The sequence below is a fragment of the Pseudophryne corroboree genome, chromosome 4 (assembly GCF_028390025.1).
Source record: "Pseudophryne corroboree isolate aPseCor3 chromosome 4, aPseCor3.hap2, whole genome shotgun sequence".
NCBI lineage: Eukaryota > Metazoa > Chordata > Amphibia > Anura > Myobatrachidae > Pseudophryne > Pseudophryne corroboree.
In genome coordinates, this window is record NC_086447.1 from 906,484,913 (window position 1) to 906,510,576 (window position 25,664).

At 46.1% G+C, this 25,664-nt stretch overlaps 1 protein-coding gene across 3 annotated transcripts in view; it reads right to left on the reverse strand.

The window, feature by feature from the left end:
* LOC134910652 (calpain-13-like) overlaps positions 1-25,664 on the reverse strand; it is a 157,197-nt gene that overhangs the window by 38,386 nt on the left and 93,147 nt on the right. For all 3 annotated transcript variants that reach the window (XM_063918941.1, XM_063918942.1, XM_063918939.1), the window contains 6 exons: positions 20,005-20,032; positions 18,357-18,407; positions 12,061-12,118; positions 11,290-11,357; positions 9,726-9,794; positions 7,797-7,875 (listed from right to left, as the gene is read on the reverse strand). In XM_063918941.1, coding sequence (XP_063775011.1) covers positions 7,797-7,875; positions 9,726-9,794; positions 11,290-11,357; positions 12,061-12,118; positions 18,357-18,407; positions 20,005-20,032 — 353 coding nt within the window. The remainder of the gene's footprint in view (positions 1-7,796; positions 7,876-9,725; positions 9,795-11,289; positions 11,358-12,060; positions 12,119-18,356; positions 18,408-20,004; positions 20,033-25,664) is intronic.

The following is a 25,664-nucleotide window of genomic DNA, read 5'->3' on the forward strand; positions in this document are numbered from 1 at the left end:
ACGGCGGCAGCCCTCCTGCCGTCGCAGCCAGGCTAGACAGGCAGGAGGCTACCCTACTTTCTGCGATCACGCTGAAATTGTGGTGCGACCGCAATTTCAGTGTGGTATCAGGGGGGAGGCGGCGGGTAGCATGCTGAGTGGCCTTGTCCTTCGATGGGCGGCACTGGCATGCGATCAAAAAGCAGAATTTGCAATCCTTACTGAATAGGGTCCAAGCGACCTAACCATCCCTAACCATCCTGTTTTTCCTGGGACAGTGCCAATTATGAAGAACTGCCCACAACTGGGGCATCAATCCAGATTCATACACATGGGGGGGGGGGGGTCATTCCGACCCGATCGCTCGCTGCAGTTTATCGCAGCGCAGCGATCGGGTAGGAATTGCGCATGCACCGGCGCCGCAGTGCCGAAGGCCGTCATGCAGTAGCGATCGCCTCTGCCTGATTGACAGGCAGAGGCGGTCGCAGGGCGGGAGGGGGCTGGACGTTAGGAGGCATGGTCCGGCCAATGCAGGCGTGGCCGGACCGTTGGGGGGGCGGGCCGCGGTGCTGCGTGATGTCTCACGCAGCCGCTGCGGCCAGTGGCAGCCACAGGATGCTGCATTAAAACTTTGAGTATCTTTAAAAAAAAATTCCTGCACCAACAATTCATCACATTCATGTCTCTCTGTGCCACAGTTGAGACTTGAGAATGTAGGGGGTAATTCCAAGTTGATCGCAGCAGGATTTTTGATAGCAACTGGGCAAAACCATGTGCACTACAGGGGAGGCTGATATAACATGTGCAGAGAGAGTTAGATTTGGGTGGGGTGTGTTCAGTCTGCAATCTAATTTGCAGTGTAAAAATAAAGCAGCCAGTATTTACCCTGCACAGAAACAAAATAACCCACCCAAATCTAACTCTTTCTGCACATGTTATATCTGCCTCCCCTGCAGTGCACATGGTTTTGCCCAGTTGCTATCAAAAATCCTGCTGCGATCAACTTGGAATTACCCCCGTAATGAGGTACGTTAAAAGTGGTTCTAAATTCTTTAAATACATTTTAACAAATAGATTTTAAAGTTAAAAATAATTTACATTTGTTTGTTTTTTTAAACTAGAAAGTAGTTAAAAAAAAAATGTTTTGTAGACAAAAGAAGATTCACATCTTTTCTATGCCAAATAAAGAACTTTGCATTTCATTTTTTGAGTTATGTTATTTTTTTTAAATATTTTGAATTGGCTTCTATTTTTGCTCATTTGCAGGCAATTTGGAGGTTTTGTTTGTTACATAACATATAATTAATTAGTTGACATTTAAGCCAAATTGTGTGCTTAGAGTAAACCACTTTTCTAGGTGCCTGTATGATTTAAAAATATAGGTCTATGTCTTATATGTAAACTTAATTGGCCTGTTTTTTTGGTTGTCTGTCCGGTTATGCATTCGGACACCTCTGCACTGATTGGGCTGAAACCAATGCGAGGTGGTCCAGTTGGATACTGGTCAGGTTTTAGGGGGGTTGGGGTCCTGGTCGGACTGCCCGTTGGCGTACACTTGGCAGAACTTTGACCTGGGGATAGTGTTCTGTGCCTTCCACTGGATGGCTTTGGGTTAAAACTTCACAGAGTGGTAACATTGGATCCCATAAGACGTTCTAGGGGGTTGAGGTACTGGTCGGACCTCCCGTTGGTGTATGCTGGGCAGAACTTTGACTCAGATAGCCTGTTCTGCGCCTTCCACTGGATGGATTTGGGTGAAAACTTCACAGAGTGGTAACATTGGATCCCAGAAGACATACTAGGACAGCCGTGGCCAACGCGTGGCTCTTGAGCCGCATGCGGCTCTTTCTTTATTCAAATGTGGCTCCCAACTCTCAAAGTCACCTGACTACAACAGATCCTGGAAACCGGTGCACTCCAGCCAGACACACGGTAGCACTACGGCGACTGAAAACTGAGGGAGCCAGATACTGGGCTGTAGTGACATATGAGGGTGGGCTGGAGTGACACAAGGGGGAGCTGGCTGGAGTGACACAGAAGGATCCTGGCAAGAGAGACATAATGGGGGAGCTGACTGGAGTGATAAAGGAGAATGTTGGCAGGAGTGACACATGGGGGAGCTGGCTGGAGTGACACATGGGGGAGCTGGCTGGAGTGACACATGGGGGAGCTGGATGGAGTGACACATGGGGGAGCTGGCTGAGTGACACATGGGGGAGCTGGCTGGAGTGACACATGGGGAAGCTGGCTGGAGTGACACATGGGGGAGCTGGCTGGAGTGACACAGGGGGGAGCTGGCAGGAGTGACACATGGGGGAGCTGGCTGGAGTGACACACGGGGAAGCTGGCTGGAGTGACACAGGAGGGTACTAGCAGGAGGGACACATTCACACATGGGCTGGCAGGAGTGACACAGGAGGGTGCTGGCAGGAGTGACACATGGGGGAGCTGGCTGGAGTGACACAGGAGGGTACTAGCAGGAGGGACACATTCACACATGGGCTGGCTGGAGTGACACAGGAGGGTGCTGACTGGAGTGACACATGGAGGAGCTGTATTATGTGAATATGGCTGTTTCAATATATATTATGTGGATCTGGATTTTTTAATTAATTTATGTGGAAGTGTCTTTTTCAATGTATTTTATGTTGGATCTGGCTTTAAAATTAATTTTATGTGGATCTGGCATTTTCATTGTATTTTATACCAGGGGTGTGGCCTAGCAGGTACAAGGCCACACCCCATTTTTGCACACGCGCCTTCGGCTTGATGTCGGCTCTTTGTTTGTACCTAACAAGATTTTTTGGCTCTTTGTCTCTGACTGGTTGGCCGCCCCTGTACTAGGGGGTTGAGGTACTGGTCAGACCAGAGCCGGATTAAGGGGGGGTCACAGGGGGTCAGTACCCCGGGCCCTCTAATCCTAGGGGGCCCCCAGCTGGAGCTGTTCTGCTTCTGACACTGCTGCCCCCTGCTTCCTGCACACTGCAGTCACGATGAGTGGCTGCACGAAGGGTTACACAGCTACTGTGTGTACAGCAGTAGCAGACAACGCCTCCTCCCAGCGTCTCTGATCCCGGAGAGACAGACCAAGCGCAGCGGACTAAAGCGGAGCCAGAGAAAGAACAGACGGACCTCTGACTGCAGCTGATAAAAAAGTGGTAAAGGTCAAGGCAGTTTGGACTTGGGAGAGGTGAGCGCCAACCCCACACGTTGACACACCAGTAGCATGTGCTTCAGTGTGCAGCAGTGGGCTGGGGGGGGGGAGAGCATATCATGAAGGCTATCTCCTCTTCTGTGTGATTGTATGTCATGAAGTGTGTATGTCAGTGTGTTTGTGTCAGTGTGTGTACATGTGTCAGTAAGTGTGTTTGTGTTAGTTTGTGTAGGGTGGCCAATCCAGGGATCAGGCTGCCCTTTGTTTTTTTTAAAGGCAGGCAGCGTTGAGCGTCCTCAGGACGCTCAGACGCTGCCCGGCTCTCAGCTCCCCCTGCATGATAGCTCTGCTGCTGGTGCGGACGCTAGAGGGCTGCGAAAAACTGATAAAGCTGTGGCCTATGGAGCCGCTGTCCTGGCTGATGGATAATCCCTGTGTTGTGGGTGTGTTCTGGCGGCGCCTATGGCTGTTGTACATGCAGTGCCGTAACTAGGCATTTTAGCGCTGTGTGCAAGAAACGACAGTGGTGCCCCCCCCATGCAAGACAGGGGCAGTGCGCGCCTTAGGCGCGCAAAAAAATTATAGGGGCGTGGCTTCATGGGGAAGGGGCGTGGCCACAAAATAATAGCAATTCATATTACGGTGCACAGTAGTCTACATTATTCAAATTACGCTGCACAGTAGCGCCACTACACCAGGTAGAGCCCCTTTTATACATTACAGCAGACAGCGTCCCCCTTTTTACACATTGTGGCAGCCAGTCCCCCTCTTTACACATTGCGGCAGCCAGGCCCCCTCTTTACACATTGCGGCAGACAACGTCCCCTTTTTTACACATTACAGCAGACAGTGTCCCCCTTTTTACACATTACAGCAGACAGTCTCCCTTTTAACACATTGCGGCAGCCAGTCACCCTCTTTACACATTGCGGCAGACAACGTCCCCTTTTTTACACATTACAGCAGACAGTGTCCCCTTTTTTAACATTACGGCAGACAGCGTCCCCTTTTTACACCTTACAGCAGACAGCGTCCCCGTTTTTACACATTATGGCAGACGGTGTCCCCCTTTATACACATTGCGGCAGCCAGTCCCCCTTTTTACACATTACGGCAGCCAGTCCCCCTTTTTACACGTTGCGGCAGCCAATCCCCTTTTTACACATTGCGGCAGCCAGTCCCCCTTTTTACACATTGCGGCAGCCAATCCCCTTTTTATACATTGCGGCAGCCAGGACCCCTTTTTACACATTGCGGCAGCCAGCCCCCTTTTTACACATTGCAGCAGCCAGGCCCCCTTTTTACACATTGCGGCAGCCAGGCCCCCTTTTTACACATTGCGGCAGCCAGGCCCCCTTTTTACACATTGCGGCAGCCAGTCCCCCTTTTTACACATTACGGCAGCCAGGCCCCCTTTTTACACATTGCGGCAGCCAGGACCCCTTTTTACACATTACGGCAGCCAGTCCCCCTTTTTACACATTGCGGCAGCCAGTCCCCCTTTTTACACATTGCGGCAGCCAGTCCCCCTTTTTACACATTGCGGCAGCCAGGACCCCTTTTTACACATTGCGGCAGACAGTCCCCCTTTTTACACATTGCGGCAGCCAGTCCCCCTTTTTACACATTGCGGCAGCCAGGACCCCTTTTTACACATTGCGGCAGCCAGGCCCCCTTTTTACACATTGCGGCAGACGGTGTCCCCCTAAGAGAGAGAGAGAGAGAGAGAGAGAGGGATATACTTGCCTTCTCCCCGCTGACAGGCTCCTCGTGCAGCTCCCTCTCTGTGCAGGCAGGTGAGAAGGAGGAGGAGGGAGGGGGAGCAGGGAGCCGCAGCAGCGCTATTTCATTGGTAGTAAGCGCCGCTGCAGCATCCCCCTCTCCTTCCGTATTGGCTGCCTGGCGCTGGGCAGCCAATACGGAAGGAGAGGGGGATGCTGCAGCGGCGCTTACTACCAATGAAATAGCGCTGCTGTGGCTCCCTGCTCCCCCTCCCTCCTCCTCCTTCTCTGCTGCCCGGCGCTGTAGCTGTCCTCACAGCGCGGCGGCCGGCGCACGGCGCAAACAGCAGAGGCATGTAATGAGTCAATTTGACTCATTACATGCCGCTGGCCGTGCGCCCTCAGGGCAACTGCGCTGTGTGCCAAGCCCACTTGGCACACACGTAGTTACGGCCCTGTGTACATGGATAATGCTTTTCCCGCTGCGGGTGTCTGGCTGTGCTCATGCGATGAAGCTTCCTCTCATAGACCACGCAGCAGCCGCTCAGAGAACTCCCAGCTCAGCAGCACTATGTAACTTTTCCTTTAGACAGGCAGGAGGATGACTTTCACCACAGATAGAAAAGCTGGAAAGAGCTCCCTCTGTTCCCCAATTCTGAATAGCTGTTTTATGTACAGATTTGTATTGGGTAGGCTGGCATACATTTGTAAGACTTACTGTATAATGTACACATTTTTTCACAATTGTAATGCTTTTCTTTCAATCATAAGTATTAAAAGAAAACAGATAAATATATGTATGTGTATTATGCAATGCTGCCTATTAAATGTTTGAAACAAACATTACCCAAAGTTCAGCGATTTATGGGTTTCCCCCTGTGCAGCGTGATGTACAGTGACAGGTCATGCTGCGCAGTCACCTGTCCGCCAAGTCAGGAGGATGTTTCCTAGCCTCCCAACCCCGTTGTATGGTGAATTATGTGTGCCGGGCGGGCGAGAGGGGCAGCCACATAGGGAAAAGCCAATCCCGGTTATCCCGGGATTGACCATTTTTCAATCCCGATACCCGGGATTGAAAAAATGGCCCGGGATTGGCTTCCCTAAGTGTGTGTGTGTCAGTAAGTGTGTATGTCAGTAAGGGGTATCGGTCAATAACTGGTGTCTGTGTTAGACTGTCAGTAAGCTGTCTCTGTGTAAATAAGTGTATTTGTGGTGTGTGTGATATTCAGTAAAGTTTATCTGTGTTAGTAAATTTTATCTGTGTCCGTAAGGTTTGTCTGTAAGTATGTATGATAATGTGCCAATAGTGTCAGTAAGTGATATCTGTCAGTAAGTGGAATCTGTGTCAATAAGTGTGTGTTTAGTAAGTGTTTGTGTCAGTAGGGCGTGTCAGTAAATGTTTGTATCAGTAACTTGTGTCTGTATCAGTAAGGGGTGGCTGTCAGTATGCATGTGCCAATAAGTGGTGTATGTGTCAGTAAGGCGTATCTGTCAGTAAGTGTTGTCTGTGTCAGTAAGGGTTTCTGTCAGTAATACCCCTTTTACACTCGCAGTAAAATCCCTGGATATTGCACGTGAACGCGCATCATCCCGGGATTTTTCTCAGTGTGAAAGGGTACAGGGACAATTTCCCGGGACGAGTATCCCGGGATTTCAACCCAGGTCTCGACCTGGGTTGAATCCGGGACCGTCCCGGGAAGCTGGCAGTGTAAACGGGTATACTGGGTCAAGGCGACCCGGCACCTGTTCTCTGCATAGGAGGAGGCGGTGCTCGGAGAAGATTATCTCCAAGCACCGCCTCCGGGAGACTCAGCGGTGACGTCACCGACCCGGCAATATGTCGGGTCGGCCCGCTAATGTGAAAGGGTCATTCCCGGCAATGTGTCGCGGCAAATATACCGGGACACATTCCCGGGAATGACCTTTCCTGCGAGTGTAAAAGAGGTATAAGTGTGTTTGTGTCAGTAAGAGGTGTCTGTGTAGTTAAGTGTGTGTCAGTAAGCGGTATATGTCATTAAGTGTGTGTGTGTCAGTGTTCCTATCTAAGATGTGTCTGTCAGTAAGTGGAATCTGTCAGTAAGAGGTATTCATGCTATTAAGAGGTGTCTGTGTCAGTAAGGCAGTGTGTGTGCAGCTATGGGGGCAGTGAGTGTGTGTGACCATGGGGGCAGTATATGTGTATTGCTATGGGGGCAGTGTGTGTGTGTGTGTGTGTGTGTGTGTGTGTGTGTGTGTGTGTGTGTGTGTGTGTGTGTGTGTGAAACTGCATGCTATTGGGGAAGGAGGGACCCAAACTGATGGTCTAAATCTGGCTCTGGATGTGGGTAAAGGAAATTGCTATTGCAGGGTGAGGAGGCACACACACATCAGACATAACTAGGAGGATGGTCCTGCCAAGAGGGCCCCTCTATCTTAAGTACCCCAGGCCCCCCGAAGGCTTAATCCGGCCCTGGGTCAGACCTCCCGTTGGTGTATGCTGGGCAGAACTTTGACTCAGGGAGCCTGTTCTGTGCCTTCCACTGGATGGATTTGGGGGGAAACTTCACAGAGTGGTAACATTGGATCCCAAAAGATGTTCTAGGGTATGAGGGCCTGGTCGAACCTCCCATTGGTGCATGCTGGGTAGAACTCTGACTCAGGGAGCCTGTTCTGGGGCTTCCACTGGATGTATTTGGATGAAAACTGTAATGAGCTATAACAACTGACAGAAATAACCATAAGTCAATGACCTGAAATCACTGACAGAGGTGAAGGTGGGAAGACAAAAAATGTTGTGTACCCAAAAACCTTGGAATAGCAACACTGATAGCAGAAGGAAAACGTTAAACCTATCTTGCAATGTAAAAGTGATTATAAAACTGAACAGAAAGGAAATCTGGGGATCAGGGCTACTGGTGACAATATAGTAGTATCATTGTTTTAACACCAGCATCCATACTCACCGGTTCGGCTCACCGCTTTGTTAAGATCAGGCAAACTGAAGTATCCACAACGACTGGTATCGATATCAGCAAATACATCCTTAAATATAAATTGTAATAAATGAGCACATTAGTATCACTGCAGTAATAGTCCCTGCTAGAAACCAGCAATCAGCCCATGGCAGGTGAGCTGCCCACTGTACATGTCACACGTAGTAGAAACTTGTATGGGCCTGTCACACACACCTCACTATAGGGGGAGATTTATCAAAGCTTAAAGAGAGATAAACTACAAAATATCAGACTTCTTACTCCCATGTTACAGGCTACATTTGAAAAATGACAGGAACTGATTTGTTGGTACTTTATCTCTCTCCACTCTCTCTCTCTCTCTCTACAAGCTTTGGCGCATATTCCCCATAGTCACCCCCCCCCCCCAATATTACAATTGTTACAAATTACTGCCACCGTTCACATACATGATACAGAGAGAAAGCATATATGTGCATATGTGATATGGGGAAAATGTAGGGGAAATATATGTGAGAAGGGGAGCGAAAGATGGACGTATACAGTATGATCCAAACGTCCCACTGCTTTGCCCTGATCTACATATGTGACAATGAGTCTGAGAAGCCATGTGTGGGTCATGTGTTATAAGGGAAGAATAGAAAGAGAACCTATGGGGCAAGGGAAACATAGAGAGAGGTTTTTTTTTGTCATTTGCCCTCCCAGTTCTATACTTATCACCATTCACCTTGTTACATATGCCTCAAACCTGATTAATAGGTCACTATTGATACATTCTCTGTTCAGCTGCTGGGCCCATGTACCCTATGTCCAGGATGCAGATGTTTTACATTTGAGAAAGTTGTGTGTTCCTGCCACACGCACCTCTCTCCAGGCTTCTGAGTCACAGTATACACCCCACATGCACTTGTTACATAGTATGTACCTGGGGGGGGAGGTAATGGAGCCTTCATCTCTTCCACTGCCCCGCACTAACTAATCTGTGACTCCACCCAGTGACTGATGTGCGATCGCATCGCTACCCGCCATTTGCCCTCTGCTGGTCGGCCCCAGCATGCGATTTAATCATTAGCAGTTTTGTAATCTTACCAAAACTGCTAATAAAGCTGAATGAGGTCCCTAATCCCTTAAGGAGGGGTTGAAGGGTTGCTTGGTTGTGGGGTTGCCCTCCCCCTTCCTCACCAGGCAGGGGTTTCTCCTGTACCCCTATGGGCCAGTCTGACCCTAGCTCCACCATTGACACACTCAGTTGAATTTCTGTTTCTCCTACTCACTATCACTGACCTACTCTCCAAACACCTCTACTCCCTTCTCTCCAGCCATCCATATCTCCTTCTACCATCAATGCTTCACCCTTGCTTTTCTGAACTATGAACCATGAACTGTTTGGTTCTCTACACCCTCCTCACTCTCTGGCTGTATGAGCAGAAACGTCCCTCACACCACAATTATCCCCCCATGTCATCTTACTAGCACTCCTCTTTCTTATTCAGGGCTGTATTAACCTTTAAGCAAAATAAGATCATGCTTAAGGCCTCACAGGGAAAATGGGCACCACAGAAATTTTCCATCTCCGGATTTACCATGGACCACATGGTGCAAAACTGCAAAAGGTGCAGCTGAACCGGTTCCACAAAACATTCCTAAGGGTTGGGTACAAAATCCCGGCAGCCGGGATCCCATTACATTGTCAACCTTGTATGACCCAATTTTATGTAATACAGAACCTGTTTTCTCCATTGTCAGGAACAACAGGAAACTGTGGTGACTCACAAATCAACTACAACAATAAAAGTAGCTCAATTTAAACCTGCCGTTATATTCTGTGTCCCCTTTTTAAAATGTAATATAGTGATGCTTCTGCAAATTATCATGTCTCCATTCATGGTGCCCACCCCTCACTATGGTGCTCACACTTACCTTAAACTTGGTAAGATAGCTCCACAAGAGACCAAAGTTTTGAGGGTCCAATATTCCTCTGCCGGCATACTGTGCTTATATTAAAGTGATAAACAAGACACATGTATAGTGCATTCTCCCCTCTCACACCAAGCACAAAATAGTGCTTAACATCCACCCAGTTCCCCAACCACCACCGTCTCTCTGCTAGCTTCAACTCACTTTGTAACATGAAACCCAACCCATCTTCTCCTCTACTCCCATACCAGTCTTTATTTCTTTCCTATTATTGAGGGTGAGCTCAAACTGTCCTCTTCTCCACATTTCTTCCCAACTCCCTAACTCCCCTCTCTACAAAACTCCCCTGCACCTACACATAAGAATGCACACTTGTACAGCGAAAATACACTCCCCCTGTAGGTAGGACAGCAAAAAATGCAGCCCAGCGATCAGATCTAAATTACCCCCTTTAACTATTAGCTGATTTCTCTCCTCTCCTTTGACTCCAAACTACTTGTGTACAACCCACTTTCTCTAATCTCACTCTCTTCTCAAACCTATACACCATCTTCATCAAGACTGTACTCACTGAAGAGATCAATGATCTGCTCATAGTAAGGGTGAAGTATCACTTCTCCCTATTCATCCCAATTGACTTCTTTGCTTCTTTCCATGCAACCACTTCTCTTGCACACCATTTGTTTTCTTGGTGTTTGTGGAACTTTTCTCTTCCGGGTCACTTCCCATCTTTCTAAATGCTCCTTGAGTCTTCTTTTGCCACCTTCTCCCCTCCACTCACTCTGTTTTTGTTGGTTACTTTCAAAGTTCTGTTCTTTCCCCTCAGTTTTTCTCTGTTTATACATCTTCTCATTGTATACTAATAGTCTCCTTTAGCCTCTATTGACTTGTCTATATAGACTCTCTCTCCTCCGCTAACATCTCTCCTTCTCATTTATTCTATGTATGCAACTGCCTTCTCTTTCATCCTTTTACCCCTTTTGCCTAATTGACTCACCATCATTTACCACTTGGATATATAAACACAACCTAAAATGCAACATAGTCAAATCTGACCTCATCATATTCTGTCCTCCTGGAGTCTCCCTCTTTAGTCTTCATCATTGTTGAGACCTTCACAATCTCCCTGGACTCTCAAACGTCATCCTTGACTTCGTCCACAGCTTTACTACATACCTCATACTGTACTTCAAAATTTCGACAACACCTCATCCTCATACATCTCTGACAGCTGTACTTTGCGTCTGTCTGTGACCTGTGCCTCACCTTCTCTTCATTAATACCCTTCACTCCGCTTACCGACTACACCTGGTCAGATGCTTTCACAACCTTCATCTGTTCCAGCTGTTTCTCAAACCTACATCTGTTTCTAGATTGTGGCAGGATCTTCTTAGAGCAGAAAGTGGATGTGTACTGCACTGTACTCTGAACTTAAGTAGATACATCATCTAGAATCATCAGTGAAAATCCAACGCGTTTTGCTGTATGTTTTATAAACTGCATCTAGATTAGGTCACTTACATAAAGAGTATTATTTATAATAATAAAAATAATAATAAAAGGATACATCCACTGAAGCCAGTAATGCTCTACTACCATCTATGTTAAACTTGACTCCATTTGGAAATGGGGATTCTAGAAAATAATATTTACAGTAATTTATTTAAAAAAAACAAAAAAATAGATAGATAGATAGATAGATAGATAGATAGATAGATAGATAGATAGATAGATAGATAGATAGATAGATAGATACCTGGAGCAAGAGATCTGTCTGAAATGGATATTTGTGTATGCAATTCTGATTACACGTACTTGACTTGACCTCCCTAAACTTAGCCTATGTTGCTGGCCAATTACGCCTAAATAGTCACAAGTGGAGGTACAACAGAGTTGCAAACTTCTCTGAATCGCTTATGCTGTAAATGAGTGCGTATTTCCAACGGAGCATTTTGCAATGCAGTGCTGAGAATTAAAGTATGCATGATGTATGGAGAGAAGCGGTTGCACTGAACTTCCCACCTGGATTGTGCACCCTCCTGGGCATATTTTTTTTCCGCATATTTTTTGTAGCAAGCGTGAAGAGAGGTCTCCAATTCTCCCCCCCCCCCCCCCCCCACCCAAGTAACAGGCCACATAGCTGCTCTCAACAACCCAATCCAGGCACCCTGCAAGCCCCATACACGAGTCTCTGGGCTGGGATGCTGCCGCCCCCAAGGGTCCTGTGTCTTGTGCAACAGCACCAGTCCCACCCCTTAACTATGGTCATGCCACCCATAGAATGGATTTTTCAAACAAGACTGGTACGAGCCCCCATGAATTGTTACAGCGCCTTTACCCTTTATAAACGCATCATTCAGAGATCTGTGCAAATCCCAAGCATTCATTTTGGATCCCTGCAAAAAAAAAAAAAAATTATAATGCACATTTCTTAAAATAATATTTAACTGAACTAGTTCTATGCCTAGATCCAACACAATGGCTGTCCTTTTTACTGTAGTTGTAGTTGCAGATTGCGGGTCGGATTCAGTGGTGATGTTGTAGTGGTGCGATAGAAGGTGTGTCTAAATACGCACAGTGCCACAAACGCACTGACTTAAGACGCTGCAGGTGGGCGTGTCAATAAGACGCATAAAGACGCAGACACGACTGCGGCACAAAACAAAGTCAGGCCCTTTTTACATATTTTTTTTATTAAGGAGGGATCAGGAGCACAGTATAATAATACAGACGTACTGCAGCCATCTATGGTAAGGTACAATGGAACATTTAACAGAATATGTGTCAAAATGAAATAATGGGCATAGTCATTGCAGGTATACAAATGGAAAATACTGTATAACAATCAGTGCCGTAACTACGTGTGTGCCAGGTGTGCCTGGCACACAGCGCAGTCACCCTGAGGGCGCAACGGCCCCCATTCCCTAAAGTCAGAGGCTTGTAATGAGTCAAATTGACTCATTACAAGCCGCCTGTGCCGGAGGAGGAGAGGAGCAGCTCCCGGGGCAGCAGAGCATTCACAGCGGCGGCGGCCAGCCAATGCGGAAGGAGAGGGACAGCTGCAGCGGCGCCGCCGGCAATTACAGTGCGCTGCTGCTGATCCTTCCTCCCCCTCCCTCCTCTTCCTTCTCTGCTGCCCCCGGAGCTGCCAGCACCGAGGAGCCTGACTTCCTGAGCCAGCGGAGAGATGGTAAGTATCATCTATTCTGTCTATCTATCTATCTATCTATCTATCTATCTATCTATCTATCTATCTATCTATCTATCTATCCTGTCTACCTAATGTGTAAAAGGGGGATGGGCTGCCATAATGTGTAAAAAGGGGACGCTGTCTGCCGTAATGTGTAAAAAGGAGATGCTGTCTGCCGTAATGTGTAAAAAGGGGGACTCTGTCTGCCATAATGGGTAAAAGGGGGGGCTCTGTCTGCCGTAATGTGTAAAAAGGGGGATGCTGTATGCCGTAATGTGTAAAAAGGGGGACTCTGTCTGCCATAATGTGTAAAAAGGGGGGCGCTGTCTGCCGTAATGTGTAAAAAGGGGGATGCTGTCTGCCGTAAATGTGTAAAAAGGGGGACGCTGTCTGCCGTAATGTGTAAAAAGGGGACGCTGTCTGCCGTAATGTGTAAAAAGGGGACGCTGTCTGCCGTAAATGTGTAAAAAGGGAGATGCTGTCTGCCGTAATGTGTAAAAAGGGGGACTCTGTCTGCCGTAATGTGTAAAAAGGGGGGCACTGTCTGCCGTAATGTGTAAAAAGGGGGATGCTGTCTGCCGTAAATGTGTAAAAAGGGGGACGCTGTCTGCCGTAATATGTAAAAAGGGGACGCTGTCTGCCATAATGTGTAAAAAGGGAGACGCTGTCTGCCGTAATGTGTAAAAAGGGGACGCTGTCTGCCGTAATGTGTAAACAGGCCACGCTGTCTGACCTAATGTGTAAAAAGGAGGCGCTGTCTGCCGTAATGTGTAAAAAGGGGGACGCTGTCTGCCGTAATCTGTAAAAAAGGGGATGCTGTCTGTCGTAATGTGTAAAAAGGGGACTCAGTCTGCTGTAATGTGTAAAAAGGAGACGCTGTCTGCCGTAATGTGTAAAAGGTGGACTCTGTCTGCTGTAATGTGTAAAAAGGGGAATCTGTCCGCCATAATGTGTAAAAGGGGCTCTACCTGGTGTAGTGGCGCTACTGTGCGGCGTAATTTGAATAATGGAGACTACTATAATATGTAATATGACTTGGTATTATTTTGTGGCCACACCACTTCCCGATGAAAAAAAAAATAAAGAAAAGAAAAAAGACAGCAATGGAGCAACGAAACAAACTACAGGTAGGTAGCTGAGAGCAAGATAATGGGAGCAACACCCAACAGTTGTCTGGTTTCGTACCATTGTGTTGAGTGAAAATATTTATGCCCTCCCAAATCTGGAAATAGTTTTCCGTACTCTGGGGTCTATTCATGTAGCAGTGAAAAGAGTGGAGAAGTGAGCCTGTGGAGAAGTTGCCCATGGCAACCAATCAGCTGCTCTGTATAATTTTAAAGTATGCAAACTATAAATGTTACTTCAATGCTGATTGGTTGCCGTGGGCAACTTCTCCACTGGTTCACTTCTCCACACTTATCACTGCTTCATGAATAAACCCCTCTCTTACTTATGAAGAGCAGCCTCCGTCCAGTCCATAGGGAGAGCATAGAACAACTTGGACTTAAATAGCTAAAGGAAGGGGGTCACTATTAATCTGCGTGTGCAAGACACATTTGTGGGCAACTAATAATGAGCAGTAACTTTTTGCTATCCTGTGACAGTCTGGTGGAGGGAGGGGTAATCCCCAGGATCACCCATTCCGCAGTCAAGGGCAAATAATTAAGAAAGTAGGTCATGGTAAATTAACAAACCTGTCTCCAGAAACGAGTACTTAGGGGTCATTCCCATATAAAATGTAAGAATGTGGCCTCCGAGGCCCCTCATTTTGGACATGAAAAGTATTATTTTTAAAATACAGGTTGAGTATCCCTTATCCAAAATTCTAAATTCCACATTTTTCGGTCCCCTACTGAGATAATGACATATATATATTATATATTATGTGTATATATACAGTGGGGATCGAAAGTTTGGGCACCCCAGGCAAAAAAATAATTTTAATGTGCAAAAAGAAGCCAAGGAAAGATGGAAAAATCTCCAAAAGGCATCAAATTACAGATTAGATATTCTTATAACATGTCAAAAAAAGTTTGATTTTATTTCCATCATTTACACTTTCAAAAGAACAGAAAACAAAAAATGGCGTCTGCAAAAGTTTGGGTACCCTGCAGAGTTAATACCTTGTACTGCCCCCTTTGGCAAGTATCACAGCTTGTAAACGCTTTTTGTAGCCAGCCAAGAGTCATTCACTTCTTGTTTGAGGTATCTTCGCCCATTCTTCCTTACAAAAGTCTTCCAGTTCTTTGAGATTCCTGGGCTGTCTGTGACGCACTGCTCTTTTAAGGTCTATCGACAGATTTTCAACTATGTTGAGGTCAGGAGATTGTGAAGGCCATGGCAAAACCTTCAGTTTACGCCTCTTGATGTAATCCACCGTGGATTTTGAGGTGTGTTTAGGATCATTATCCATTTGTAGAAGCCAGCCTCTCTTTAACTTCAGCTTTTTCACAGATGGCATCAAGTTAGCATCCAAAATTTGCTGGAATCTTATTGAATCCATTTTTCCTTCTACTCGTGAAATGTTCCCTGTGCCACTGGCTGCAATACAACCCCAAAGCATGATTGATCCACCCCCATGCTTAACAGTTGGACAGAGGTTCTTTTCATTAAATTCTGTGCCCTTCCTTCTCCAAACGTACCTTTGCTCATTCTGGCCAAAAAGTTCTATTTTAACCTCACCGGTCCACAGAACTTTATTCCAAAATGCCTCAGGCTTGTCTATGTGTTCATTTGCAAACTTCAAACGCTGATTTTTGTGGTGAGGACGTTGAAGAGGTTTTCTTCTGATGACTCTTCCATGAAGACCATATTTGTACAAGTATCTCTTTATAGTGGAATAGTGTACCACAACTCCAGTGTCTGCCAGATCTTCCTGGAGGGATCGTGCAGTCAAACGTGGATTTTGACTTGCTTTTCTCACAATCCTGCGAGCTGTTCTGTCTGATATTTTTCTTGGTCTTCCAGATCTTGCTTTAACTTCCACTGTTCCTGATGACTGCCATTTCTTAATTACATTCCGAACAGAGGATATGGGCATCTGATAACGCTTTGCTATCTTATAGCCTTCTCCTGCTTTGTGAGCGTCAACTATTCTCAGTTTCAGTGTTCTACACAACTGCTTAGAGGAACCCATGGTGCTGATTGTTGGAGCAAGGTCAGATGAGTCTGGGCTTTTAAAACCTTTGAGATTGACATCATCTGGTCTTTCCAGACGATGATTGAGAACAATCCATGACACTGCCAGGTCTCAGCTGTCCAAAGGGGGCAGTACAAGATATTAACTCTGCAGGGTGCCCAAACTTTTGCAGACGCCATCTTTTGTTTTCTGTTATTTTGATAGTGTAAATGATGGAAATAAAATCAAACTTTTTTTGACATGTTATAAGAATGTCTAATCTGTAATTTGATGCCTTTTGGAGATTTTTCCATCTTTCCTTGGCTTCTTTTTGCACATTAAAATGAATTTTTGCCTGGGGTGCCCAAACTTTCGATCCCCACTGTAGATATATAATATATATATATATATATATATATATATATATATATGTGTGTGTGTGTGTGTCATTATCTTAGTAGGGGAGCCAAAAATGTGTGATTATGAATTTTGGATAAGGGATACTCAACCTGTATATACTTTTTGTAAAGAAATCCAGTAAGATACATTGTACAATAAACTTTAATTCTCTTTGTTTTTAAATATTGTCAAGAACAGATGTTTCCTTATCAGTTAAATGTGTTTTGTTTTTGTCTTAACACATCTGTTATTGGGCCTAATTCAGAGTTAATCGCAGCAGCAAATTTGTTAGCAGTTGGGCAAAACCATGTGCACTGCAGGTGGGGCAGATGTAACATGTGCAGAGAGAGTTAGATTTGGGTGGGGTGTGTTCAAACTGAAATCTAAATTGCACTGTAAAAATAAAGCAGCCAGTATTTACCCTGCACAGAAACAAAATAACCCACCCAAATCTAATGGGCCCTACACATTGGCCGATCCGCCGCCGAGCTGCCCGACGGCGGATACGGCCGATGGGCGACCCGGCAGTGACGGGGGGAGTGAAGTTTCTTCACTCCCCCCGTCACCCGGCTGCATTGAAGTGCAGGCAAATATGGACGAGATCGTCCATATTGGCCTGCATGTACAGCCGACGGGGGACCAGCGATGAACGAGCGCGGGGCCGCGCATTATTCATAGCTGGAGCCTCCACACTCAAAGATATGAACGGTATCTCGTTCATTTATGAACGAGATTGTTCATATCTTTGACTGACGTCGGCCAGTGTGTAGGGCCTATAACTCTCGCTGCACATGTTACATCTACCCCTCCCCTGCAGTGCACATGGTTTTGTCCAACTGCTAACAAATTTGCTGCTGCGATCAACTCGGAATTACCCCCATTATCTGTTACAGTGTTGCAGTTTAGGTCGTACACTTGTCCTGTTTATGACTACTTTCAGGCACAAATCTCAGCGAGGCTTATTTAGAGTTTGATAATTTACGATGTGCAACTGCGCATTTTATGCACCAAATAACCTCTTTTAGAAGCATCTATTGAGGCTGCTGGAAGACTGGTGCGATAACATGCTATAAATGGTGACCAGCAGCGCTATCTAGTCTCTTCCTATGAGCTAATTGTGTAGTATTTAATTAGCGTGGCCGATACTGTATAGTATTCAAACCATCAGCCATCTATTTGCATTACTTAATTGCTGTTTCCATTTGGACTATTACTGGTTAGAATATTCCCATTTGATTTCAATGGGGTACACAACAGGTGGGGGTATGTCTGTGTTTAACACCTTCAAAGGTTTCTCAGTCCTGTCCTGAACCTATTTTTCCATGTTAGCGCCACATTCCAACATCAATATCACTTATATTTTTATGCAAATGATAATGCATTTTTGGGGGGTTTAATGTAGATCATTTAAGCTGTCTTGACTTAAATGCTAACATATTTTGGAATACTATGGCACAGTAGCCTAGCATTTTGACATATATACACCTGTACCTTATTCAGTACTAGTCTTTTAACTCTACATAGGCACATAAATATTTATATGTCTTTCCCGGGTGTAGTATGGTATGCCGGCGGCCGAGCTCCCGGCGACCAGCATACCGGCGCCGGGAGTCCGACCGCCGGCATACCGACAGTGTGGCGAGCGCAAATGAGCCCCTTGCGGGCTCACTGCACTCGCCACGCCGCGGGCACGGTGCTATTTTATTCTCACTCCAGGGGGGTCGTGGACCCCCATGAGGGAGAATATATGTCGGTATGCCGGGTGTCGGGATTCCGGCGCCGGTATACTGTGCGCCGGGAATCCCGACATTCGGCATACTGAAGACCACCCATCTTTCCCTACATATATTTGGCAAGCAAATGCATCCATCTCTGATACTGAGCCCCCTAGCGCGCATGTTGTGATGCAACCGAATTTGACTGTTACCTTTGCAGTGAACTTCCGGAAGATATTCTCATACGGTTGCACTTCACATGTCTAGAAAATAAAACACAACTTATAAAACAAAAAACTTTAAAGAAAAAATAAAAGCCAAATGTACAAAGGACAACAACAAAAATCTATAAGCGATTTTCAATTGCACACAGCTGAAGGAACAAAACACAAAGGTTTCACCGGAAAGCACCTACTACTAAAATTAAACTTTTATCGAATTGGAATTTGCGCCAAAACTGACCCTGTTATAGCCGCGCGGAACTGTGATAGGTCAGTAAGAGGAAGCCTGAGGTAACCTATAGGAAAGATACAGGCCTGACCTATTCATTCAGGGAGCAGAGCTTGGAGTTACAGTATTCAAAGCAGGGGTGTCTTATCGGTGTGGGGGCCCGTATGCAATCTTCAAATGGACACCACCCTGTTTCCTAGTAAATGGCTGAGGAACCATTCTCCCAGATGTTTCTACTGAGGTGGATGCAAGGTAAGTACATTCAATGGGAGCAAGGTGTGCAGAGTGGCCCACCCTGGACAGTATCCGGTCTTTAGGTCAACCGTCATTAGGTCGACCACTATTGGTCGACAGTCATTAGGTCAACATGGTTTCTAGGTCAACGTGGTCACTAGGCCGACAAAAGGTCAACATGAGTTTTCCACAATATTTTTCATTTTTTGACCTTTTTCATACTTAACGATTCACCTGGACTACAATTGGGAACAGTGGGGGTAATTCCAAGTTGATCGCAGCAGGACATTTTTTAGCAGTTGGGCAAAACCATGTTGCACTGCTGGGGAGGCAGATATAACATGTGCAGAGAGAGTTAGATTTGGGTGTGGTGAGTTCAATCTGAAATCTAAATTGCAGTGTAAAAATAAAGCAGCCAGTATTTACCCTGCACAGAAACAAAATAACCCACCCACATCTAACTCTCTCTGCACATGTTATATCTGATCCCCCCTGCAGTGCACATGGTTTTGCCCAACTGCTAAAAAATTTCCTGCTGCGATCAACTTGGAATTACCCCCAGTAACCTTGCCCGAAGCATGGCGAGCAAACAGGGTGCACTAATTGGGGTTCCCGGTCACTTTACGAAGAAAACGACACCAAAAAAAGTTAAAAAAAAACATGTTGACCTACTACACGTCAACCTATGACCATGTTGACCTAGAAACCATGTCGACCTAATGACCTGTCGACCAATAGTGGTCGACTTAATGACTGTCGACCTAAGTGTGTTCAACCCTAAGAACCACACCCTCCTGGACCTAGTCAACTTATAAATTAAGATCTTTGGTCCTTTGAAGTGGCGTCATCATTAAAATCCTGAGTTCACCTCTTGCTGAGCACAATCTGATCCCGACTATGTTGTTTTCTGCCTAAAACCAGCAACGATAACGACCAGATCTGGCCTCAAATGAAACAGTTGTGTAATAAGAGGTTTAGCACACCTGTAATTCACTTGGCACAAGTTACTAAAGAGTTCTCTTTCTTCTGATGATGCTGCTGAAACGTCAGCAGACAAGGAGTTAATTAACGCTTCTGCGCAATTTAAAATAAAACCTAAATTGTAATCTATTGCTGATGGATATAAATGCCGGCGGGAAGCTGCAATCACATGGTAATTGGCACAGTCTTACGCACCTTTCTCTCTTGTGGTACACCAAGCTCCCTAGAATAGAAATAAAATAAAAGACAAAATGAAAATCTCATATGAAAAACAGCACAAAGCAAACTGTAGGAAAAGAGTGGGGTTATAATAGTGAGACAGCCTACAGGTCCATCACCGGGCCTCACAGAAGAACGGACTCATTACACAGCACAGAACACTTTGGTTCTGCAGCAGGCGGCCAGCCCAGCGCACTCTACGGTGCGCACCTACAGTGTGCTCTCAGGTTGTGCCTCTGCATGCACAGGCACACGTCTACTTTGTGCAGGTGTCCAATTCTGGAGATCCGCACTGTGCACAAACAAACATGGAAGGTCATCCTGCTACAGCGTCATCCCTAGCCCTTTCCTTACATGAAACTATTCAGGGTTGCCCAATTCTGCTGCAATAGCGATCGCACTGATAATTGTATATATTCTGCAGCTGCACCCAGCAGCCATTGTCATCTGAACTGTGGTGGTCATTCCAAGTTGATCGCACTTAGCAACTTTTTGCTGCTCGTACGATCAACTAGACGCCGCCTATGGGGGAGTGTATTTCTGCACAGCAGGGCTGCGATTGCTTGTGCATCCCTGCTATGCTAAAAAAGTTTCCTGCAAAACAAGACCAGGGTCAGACTTACTTACCCTGTGCGACGGCTCCAGCGACGAAGGTCCCGGGATTGACGTCAGACATCCGCGCTCCAAACGCCTGGACACGCCTGTGTTCACCTCACCACGCCTGGAAAACGGTGAGTTGACGCCCTGGAACGCCTCCCGCCTGTCAGTCTTCTTGCCATCGCTGCTGCGATCACTTTTTCCGCTGGGCCTCTGCCCGCAATGACGCGCATGTGCAATGCGACCGCCGCGCATGCACATTTCCGACTCGTTTGCACCGCAGCGATGAACCGCTGCGTGCGAACGGATCGGAATGACCCCCTGTGCCTGGTGCAAGAAATCCATCTGAAAACAGACAATTCCCTGCATTTGCCCAGCTCAGCATAGCCCATCATTTCACTTACACTCCCCAACATGCCCTGACCAAACTTAGCCTACATCTGCTCTGCAAAAGTAGCATCCATGAGACTATTACTGAACATGCTGTGGAATAAATGCCCTCACCGCACCCATCTCCTCCCCGTTCAGCATCTGCAAACATGCTCTGTTTGAGGGGTCTATGTACTAACTACTAAGCCTTGTGGAGAAAGAAAAAGTACAAACCAATAAGCTCCCAACTGCCATGTTACAGGGTGTTTGAAAAATGACAATTAGGAGCTGATTGGTTGGTACTTTCTCTCTCTCCACTTTAATCTCTCTCCAATGCTTAGTAAATAATAGTAAATAGACTCATAAAACCTTTATCTTGTTCAGTAAATCCATGGTGGTCATTCCGAGTTGTTCGCTCGTTATATGTTTCTCGCAACGGAGCGATTAGTCGCTAATGCGCATGCGCAATGTCCACAGTGCGACTGCGCCAAGTAAATTTGCTATGCAGTTAGGTATTTTACTCACGGCATTACGAGGTTTTTTCTTCGTTCTGGTGATCGTAATGTGATTGACAGGAAGTGGGTGTTTCTGGGCGGAAACAGGCCGTTTTATGGGAGTGTGTGAAAAAACGCTACAGTTTCTGGGAAAAACGCGGGAGTGGCCGGAGAAATGGAGGAGTGTCTGGGCGAACGCTGGGTGTGTTTGTGACGTCAAACCAGGAACGACAAGCACTGAACTGATCGCACTGGAAGAGTAAGTCTCGAGCTACTCAGAAACTGCACAGAGAAGTCTTTTCGCAATATTGCGAATCTTTCGTTCGCAATTTTGATAAGCTAAGATTCACTCCCAGTAGGCGGCGGCTTATCGTGTGCAATGCTGCTAAAAGCAGCTTGCGAGCGAACAACTCGGAATGAGGGCCCATGTGCCTTGGTGGAAATTTGGGCTTATTTGTGCAAATCCATGTGTGCTGAAGAGCCCAAGCTGATATTCCTATGCAGATATTTTGTAAATAATCTCCATAGGGTTTGGGTAACCATAAAAATTCACAGGGGGGGTGGGGGTGTATTCAAGTCACTTGCGATGTGCCACCTAGACATCACCGTGGTAACCAGCTGCCATCTACAGTGCCTTGCTAAAGTATTCACCCCCCCCCCCCCCCCTTGGCTTTTTACCTATTTTGTTACATTACAACCTGTAATTTAAAAAAAAATAACTGAATTTTATATGATGTATCTGCACAAAATAGTCTAAGTTGGTGAAGTGAAATGAGAAATATTTATATTAAAATAATTTTTATAAATAAAAATTTGAAAATTGGCATGTGCATATGTATTCACCCCCTTTGCTATGAAGCCCCTCAAAAGTTCTGGTGCAACCAATTACCTTCAGAAGTCACATAATTAGTGAAATGAAGTCCACCTGTGTGTCACATGATCTGTCAGTATAAACACACCTTTTCAGAAAGGCCCCAGAGGCTGCAACACCACTAAGCAAGAGGCATCACACCATGAATACCAAGGAGCTCTCCAAACAAGTCAGGGACAAAAAAAATTTAAATGGAAAGAACATGGGGGCAGATGTATTAACCTGGAGAAGGCATAAGGAAGTGATAAACCAGTGATATGTGCAAGGTGATAAAGGCACCAGCCAATCAGCTCCAATATGTAAATTAACAGTTAGGATCTGATTGGCTGGAGCCTTAATCACCTTGCACATATCACTGGTTTATCACTTCCTTATGCCTTCTCCAGGTTAATACATCTGCCCCATGGTACCACAACATACCTGCCAAGAGAGGGCCGGCCACCAAAACTCACAGACCGGGCAAGGAGGGCATTAATCAGAGAGGCAGCACAGAGACCAAAGGTAACCCTGAAGGAGCTGCAGAGTTCCACAGCAGAGACTGGTGTATCTGCGCATGTGACCACAATAAGCCATACACTCCATATTGTTGGGCTTTATGGAAGAGTGGCTCGAAAAAAGCCATTACTTAGTGTTAAAAATAAGAAGGCACGTTTTGAGTTTGCCAAAAGGCATGTGGATGACTCCCCAAATGTATGGAGGAAGCTGGTCAGATGAGACTAAAATTGAACTTTTCATCCACCAAGGAAAACGCTATGTCTGGCGCAAACCTAACACATCCCATCACCCCAAGAACACCATCCCCACAGTGAAACATGGTGGTGGCAGCATCATGCTGTGGGGATGTTTTTCAGCAGCAGGGACTGGGAAACTGTTTTGAGTCAAGGGAAAGATGGATGGTGCTAAATACAGGGATATTCTTGAGCAAAACCTGTTTCAGTCTGCCTGTGATTTGAGACTGGGACGGAGGTTCACCTTCCAGCAGGACAATGACCCGAAGCATACTGCTAAAGCAACACTTGGAACTGGAATGGCCTAGTCAAAGCCCAGATCTCAATCCAATTGAGAATCTGTGGTCAGACTTGAAGATTGCTGTCTACAAGCGGAAACCATCCAACATGAAGGAGCTGGAGCAGTTTTGCCTTGAGGAATGAGCAAAAATCCCAGTGGCAAGAGGTGGCAAGCTCATAGAGACTTATCCAAAGTGACTTGCAGCTGTAATTGCCGCAAAAGGTGGCTCTACAAAGTACTGACTTTAGGGGGGTGAATAGTTATGCACGCCGAAGTTTTCTGTTATTTTGTCCTTTTTGTTGTTTGGTTCACAATTAAAAAAGTTGTAGGCATGTTCTGTGAATGAAATGATGCAAACCTTCAAACAATCCATTTTAATTCCAGGTTGTGAGGCAACAAAACATGAAAAATGCAAAGGGGGTGAATACTTTAGCAAGGCACTGTATTACAGTACTCTCACTAACCTATTACATCGCTCTTTCTATTGACACAATCCATAAAAATCAAGGAGCATCCTCCTTGGGCAGTCCTAATAATACAGATACTGTGATTCTTGCTCAGCAAAGTTTACAATCTATGTTTAGCTAATCACGGTGCAAGTATGCGGGTACGCTCGGGTACGGAGTACCCTTAAGAATTTGGCAGCGGGTACGCAGTACCACCTGCCACACACTTTGCCATTACCACAATTACAATGTGCCACAAAGCCACAAGACCACGGTGCTTGGCAGCATGACGGCTCCTCCCACTTTGTCATGGTTACTGGGAGTACGACAGTGGCTGTATTTTCCTGTTATAATGGAGGCATAACTATATATTGTTATTAAATTGGGGGCATTACTAAATATTTATATTATCCTGGAAGTATCACTATATATTTCTATTATACTGGAGGTATCACTATATATTTCTATTATACTGGAGGTATTACTATATATTTTTAGCCTTGCCTCTAAATTAAAAAAAAAAAGGGCTGTGTCGTGTGGCCACACCGCTGGTGTCATGTAGCCACTCCCACTAGCAGCATGTGGCCATGCCCCCTCAGCACACATGGCCACGCCCATTTTCCAGCACTCAGTACCACTAAGAAAATATTTCTACTTGCACTACTGGCTAATCTATCTCCAATGAAAACTGGTGTTTGAAGGTATGATTCCATGGGTCTCACCGAGGATGAATTGTACGTTAGGATATGGTGCGCTCTGTACCTGTCTCCTTCTGCGTATTAGTCTATGAGTGCATCCCCTAGTGTTAGACCTCTAGTGCCAGGAGTCACTCGGAGGCAAAGTCATATGATGTAAGTTCCTGTTCTTCCATGTGAGAGAGAGTGAGGATAGTGTGGCACACAGAGAGACTGAGAGACAGAGTCCTGGTATACAAGTGTGCAGAGCTGGGACTGGCAGCGGATCTCAGCTACAGAGACTCACAGTGTCCCAGTGCATGCACCCCAGCTTCAGAGCTGACGCTAAGCCGGGAACCGCATCATCCTCTCTACAGAGGGAGTCAGACTGCACGGCTGTGCAGTCCTCCATGCTTTACCACCACAGACATCTCCTGATAAGTACCGCTACCTCATGCTGTTACCTTGTGTGATATATGGGCTCCTGATTACCGCTATCAGTATTCGGGATCCGAACCCGCCCGAACGTCACCTTTTTTTTCACAGTTCTGAGCAACTCGGATCCTCCCGCCTTGCTCGGTTAACCCGAGCGCGCCCGAACGTCATCATCCCGCTGTCGGATTCTCGCGAGATTCGGATTCTATATAAGGAGCCGCGCGTCGCCGCCATTTTTCACTCGTGCATTGGAAATGATAGTGAGAGGACGTGGCTGGCGTCCTCTCACTTTGTTTGAGGGGGCTGCAAATATCTTTATTCTGGGGACCAGCAGTATTATAGGAGAAGTACAGTGCAGAGTTTTGCTAACCAGTGACCACCAGTATACGTTCTCTGCCTGAAAAACGCTCCATATCTGTGCTCAGTGTGCTGCATATATCTGTGCTCACACTGCTTTATTGTGGGTACTGGGGACCAGCAGTATTATATAGGAGGAGTACAGTGCAGAGTTTTGCTGACCAGTGACCACCAGTATTATACGTTCTCTGCCTGAAAAACGCTCCATATCTGTGCTCAGTGTGCTGCATATATCTGTGCTCACACTGCTTTATTGTGGGGACTGGGGACCACCAGTATTATATAGGAGGAGTACAGTGCAGAGTTTTGCTGACCAGTGACCACCAGTATTATACATTCTCTGCCTGAAAAACGCTCCATATCTGTGCTCAGTGTGCTGAATATA